The 5,338-nt window shown below is 61.1% G+C and overlaps 1 protein-coding gene across 2 annotated transcripts in view; it reads right to left on the reverse strand.

Moving 5' to 3' along the window:
• The window catches only part of CD82 (CD82 molecule), a 46,941-nt gene that overhangs the window by 12,162 nt on the left and 29,441 nt on the right, over positions 1–5,338 (reverse strand). For both annotated transcript variants that reach the window (XM_077767459.1, XM_077767457.1), the window contains 3 exons: positions 4,679–4,751; positions 636–760; positions 469–543 (listed from right to left, as the gene is read on the reverse strand). In XM_077767459.1, the coding sequence (XP_077623585.1) occupies positions 469–543; positions 636–760; positions 4,679–4,751 (273 nt within the window). The remainder of the gene's footprint in view (positions 1–468; positions 544–635; positions 761–4,678; positions 4,752–5,338) is intronic.

Consider the following 5,338-nt stretch of genomic DNA (forward strand, 5'->3'; position numbering starts at 1 on the left):
TGATGAGGCAGGAGTGGAATGATGGGAATGCTGAAATGCTCTCTGGGACTCCAACCCCGGCTTCTGGTTACATCATGGGCAAATGTCTTTAGAGTTTGAGCCTGACTTTCTGCTCCTTAAAGCTGAGTGCCTTCCCTGTGACACAAATGTTTTTAGCGACAGCCCCCTCCCTGGGCCTCATCTGTGGACGAGAGACATGGATCAGGATGTGCTGAGGGGCCTGACTAGACATACGGACAACCATGCCAAGCACCATGCGGGGTTTTACTAAGGTGACCTCGCTGCATGCTCGCCTGGGAGTTGAATTTATGACAGTCCCCAGTTTNCACTGCCTTCCTCCCAGCTCGCCCGATCGCGGGGCCCCCCCGAGAGGCTGCCAGCACCTCCCAGGTTTGTGTCTCTCCCCCACCTCAGGGCGAGTCCCCCGCAGCCCAGCCCAGCCCAGCGCAGGGCGAGGAGCGTGCCTACCTTGCCCATGTTGAAGTAGAAGACGACTCCGGCCACCACCTGAACGATGAGGATCAGGAGGAGGAAGACAAAGTACTGGGGACACAGAGCAGCACGGAGTCAGCCAGGCACCCCCTCCAGGTCCCTCCCGCACCCCGCACCCACCTCGGCGGGCCGGCCACACTCACCAGCCCCAGCAGGCAGCGGACCTCCTTGATGGCACCGATGCAGCCCAGGAAGCCCATGAACATGGTGACAGCCCCCACGCCGATGAAGACAGAGGCCCCCACCTTGAGCGAGCTGGAGGAGGTCTCTGCGGATGGAAAGGGGGCGCTCAGTGCAGCCCGGTGGCCTCACCCTCACTAAGCACACCTTCACAAGCAAAGCCCAAGGTCTAGGGCCGCTCCCTCCTGGGGATCAGCCTCCTCCCAAGGAGCCTGCTCCCTCCCGGGCTTTGGGAGCTGCCTCCCTTGATGTCCCCGCCCCCTCTCTGTCCTGACCCCCCAGCCCCGCTTTGATTCTCTCCTTGGCACTTTGGACTGCAAAGACTATGGTTTACTGATGTACCTGCTCCTTGCCTACCGCCTCCACGGAGGGGTGAGCTGGATGACGTCAGGGACTCTGGTCCCTGCTGAACTCCCAGCCTCCCCCACCAACTCCGAACAGCGTCTAGCGCCGCAAGGAGCTTCCTGAATATCTGCTGAATTAATGAACCGCACACCAGCAGGTTCCGCCGGGGCCCTATCCCGTACTAATAATCCCCAGCCTCTCCTGCCCACTCGCGGCCCTTCCAGGGGCTCACACACGCCACCCCCAGCTCTGACGCCGTCCTGCCTGGTAGGCACCAGCACAGCCACTTCACGGAGGCTCGGCGAGGCGCAGGGGCAGGCGCCGGGCTGGGAGGTGGAAAGCCACACGTGCCAGTGGCACGCTCTTTCCCCTGATGCAGGGGGCACGCGCGCTGACACTACCAGGTGCCCACCGCGTCCCAGACACCGAGCTGGGCTGCCGGGGCTTCGGAAGTCAGACCGCTCAGGAACACAGATTCCTGGGTCCGTCACAACTTGCTGGACTTCCCCGGGGGGCCACCTGGAATCTGGGATTTTAATGTGCTCTCCTAATGACTCAGCCCGGGCCAGGGCTGACACAGAGACGGTCGGCAGGGAGAGCCCTGGCTGGCTCTGGGGGACCTCGGAGAAGCTGAGATCCTCCCCTCACCACCAAGGGGGTGGCAGTGCCCTTAAGAAATAACTACAAAGCTGGAGTGTGGGTGGATATGAGGGCCTGATTCAGTTCCCCTTCCTGGTCACAGACAGAGAGTGTTCTGGAGCTCCGGAAAGGCCCTGGACAGCCCACCCCATTCTTGGGGTGCCAGTGCAGGGCCGCCTCCACCCAGCTCCTCACAGGAGCCCCCAGGCAGGCGGGCAGTGCCCTTGCTGCGGAGGGTGTAGGGTGCTCCTGGCACTGAACCCGTTTTCCTTCCAGGCTCTCGGCAATCGGCACAGGCAAGGGGAGGCCGTCCAGTGTCACTGTGTCTAAGCTTCCTGGGTTTGGGCTCCTCCTAGGGACTCCTCCCAGAAAAAAGAAACTGGCACTGCCCAGAATGCCCTGTGTGCCAGCCAGAACAAGGCCCTTTATCCGAATCATCTTCTTAATTTCCACAACGGCCCGACAAGGGTAGATTTACATCCTGATTTGTCCCTGGGAGCCCTGAAGCCCAGCGAGGCTAAGAGGCCACCCAGGCGCCCAGGGCTGAGACCCCCAACTCGGGTTCTCCCCCAGGAGATGTGCGGTGGCTGGGTGCCAGCCCAGATGTGCGGTGTCAGTTTCTCGGAACAGTCCGTGGACACCAGTCCCTGACCTCACCCAGGGTCTCAGCAACCCGACTTAGTAAGGGGACAAGTGGACATTCTGGGGTGGCCTCCACGGTGCACAGCAGAAACTTCTGGGTCTCATCAGGCCTGGCAGGTGCCAGTGAAACAGGAAGGGGCCCGGACCGAAAGGGACTGGGGTTCACATCCCAGCTCTGGGCAAGCCATCTTCCAGCCTCTGTTTCTTGCTCTGTAGAATGGGAATGAAATCCTATTGCTTTTAAAGACGTTATTATGAACTTAATCACTTGTGCAGGGTTTACTGTTCACTAGGAGCTGTTGTAAATGCTTTTTGTGTAGCCACTCATTTCATTTCTCACAATAACCTTGAAAAGTATTCTATTATCCCCAGTTTCCAGATACAGAGGCACAGAGAGGTGAGGTAACTTGCCCAGGGACCCCCAGCTTGCAAGAAGGCAGCAGGGACAGGATTCAAACCGTGGCAGCCCGGCTCCCAAGTCTGTGCTCGTAACCACTGCGCTTGCTTCCTCTTGTTAAGGTGTGAAGTGTGGGACCCTGCAGGACAGGGGCTCGGGGCCAGGAGCTCAGGACCCGTGCGCCTGGCTTACATCCCAGTTCTACCTCCTCGCTGTGTCGTCGGACAGGTGACTGCCCCCCTCCTGTGCCTCAGTTTCCTCCACTGCAAAATGCAACGCCTTGCCCCATGGACTCTGGGGTGGGTAGGGGAAGGGCCACGTTGACGCAGGCTTGGGACACAGGTCAGGAGCCCCGGCTCCCAGCTCGGACCCTCATGTCGCGTGTGACTCTCAGAAAAGGCTTTTTCCTCGAGTGGGTCAGTGTTTCTGAACCCTGGCCGGGGTTTCACCTGGGGAGGTTTTTAAAACCCTTAGTGCCCCAGGCCCCCAGCCACACATCAGTGGAGTCAGCTCCCTTGGGGTGGACCTGGAGCACTTGTATTTGTGAAAACGTTCTGGGTGTGCCTAGGGGACTTCTAAATTCTGGCAGCTCCAGCTGAGAACTGATCCGGGAGGAGGCGGGAGGAGTGGCAGGAGGTGCCTGGGGCCTGGGCAAGGGGCAGAGGGCAGGGGTGCAGTGGGTGAGCTGGACCTTCAGACTCTGCCCCATGGCCTAGTGCCTGCTGGGTGTAGGCCATGGCCAGGAAGTGGGGAGCCCGGGCCTCGTCAGGGCCCATGTAGGGCAGGCGTGGGGAGCATGGGCACCCCGGTAAGCTGGGAAATGCAGACCCCAGCCCCAGAATGGGAGAACAGTCTGTGGCCGCCCCCAGAAGGAGGCCGGACTAGCGGCCCCAGGCCACATCAGCTGGGATCACCCTTGCTTCCTTCCAGGGCCAGAGGGGAGGCCCAGCCCCCTGGGGCCACAGTGACAGGTGTGGCCTCTCCATCACCCATCCTAGCCTGGTTCCGCTTTATTCAAATCAAGCAGCTGTCTCAGGCCTGAGGCCAAACCTGCAGCCTCAGGCAGCAGCTGGGAGGGAAGTGAGCCAAGGGCGCACTCACTGAAGGGAGTGGCATCACTGTGCTGCTCCGGGCACCCATGAGATTGGTGTGGCAAGCCTGGTGGGCTTCCTGGAGGAGGTCTGCAAGGGCTCTCATCAGCTGTGCGAGAGTGGCCTGGGCTTCTCTCCTCTTGCTTCGAGAACGAGAGAAGGGGCTTCTATGCTGTGGTTCCCCCTACCATGGGCGGCACTCAGGACCTAAGCTCTCGGGGTTTGAGTCCCATACCTGTCACTCGGAGCTATGTGAGCTTGAGCTGGGGACTTCCCTCCTCTGAGCCTCCTGTCTTCATTTGTGAGGAAGGAACAGAAGAGTCCCCACCTCCCAGGGCTGTTGTGGGACTGAGGCAATTTTGATGCGTAAAACACTTGGTCCTGTGCCTGGCACTTGAGGAGCATGAACAGTGCCTGCTGCGCCCCGTGGCTTCCCCCTCGGCCCACGGGCCCCATGAGTGGCACCAGGCACACTGGAGGCTCGTCATCGACCCTGACACCCCGTCTTTCCCAGCCTTTCCCACATCTCCCTGAACTGACTGGGGAGGGACGGTGTGGCCCGCATTTTGCTGAGCCTAGGAATGGAGGGGCGGAGAATGTAAGAGGCTTTCTCTAGGTCAGGGCTGAGGGAAGGGCGGGGATGGGAGAGCAAGCCTCCTCCACCCCCCACCCCCACAGTGTTCTGCAGACAACGGCTGCTTTGTCTGGGGAGGGAGAGAAAATTCCTCCTGAAAACCCCTGCAGAGGGGGCCCTGGGCGGAGTGGTCAGCACAGGACCCGGGCTGGGCCCTGAGGGTAGCTAGAAGAGGGACCGGCTTTGAGGCTCAAGTCCTGCTGCCCCAGGCCCGCCAGTCTGGGGGCGGCCGGGTAGGGGGGTCAGAGGGGTCCTTACGCAGCACAGAGATGAAACTGCTCCTGTCGGCCAGGATCCACACCCCGAAACCCAGGATCACGGCGCCCAGGATCTGGAAAGAGAGGGCGCAGTCAGTGGGGGTCTCAGAAGGCTCCATGGGCAGCCCCTGCGGCCAGGCCAGGACACCCGGGGGCTGCCACCCCATCTTTGCCCCAGCCCAGGGATGCCGGGGGGGCCTCAGGCCCTGTACCCCAAGTCCTGGCACACCCCAGCCATCCAGACAGCAGGGGCTGCCTCCCATCCCCCCCACCCCATGCCCACGGGTGGTCAAACCAAGTCCATCAGCTTTGAGGGGTGCAGCCTCCCCCAGGGGTGCCCTCCTGCTTTGCCCCCTGGCTCTTCCCCACCACCACGCTCTCCACTCCAGCCCTCCTCAGGGGCGGGGACCATCCGCACAAGCTCTGGGGAAAACCCTGTGCGGACGGGAATGCCAAAGCTCCCTTGCCCCTCAGAGCTCGGCTTCCCCAGGAGCCCTCCTGACCTTCCCCCACCGACCCCCCCACAGGCAGACCAAGGGGCCCTGACTCTGTGGCAACTACTCCTTGACCTTTCTTAGGAGCCATGCCCCCTGGCTTTCCTTTCTTTTCTTTTTTCAATGCTTTTTAATTTATTTTGAGAGACAGAAGGTGTATCTACACA

This window comes from Crocuta crocuta, unplaced genomic scaffold (assembly GCF_008692635.1).
Source record: "Crocuta crocuta isolate KB4526 unplaced genomic scaffold, BGI_CrCroc_1.0 scaffold330, whole genome shotgun sequence".
In the NCBI taxonomy this organism is placed as follows: Eukaryota; Metazoa; Chordata; class Mammalia; order Carnivora; family Hyaenidae; genus Crocuta; species Crocuta crocuta.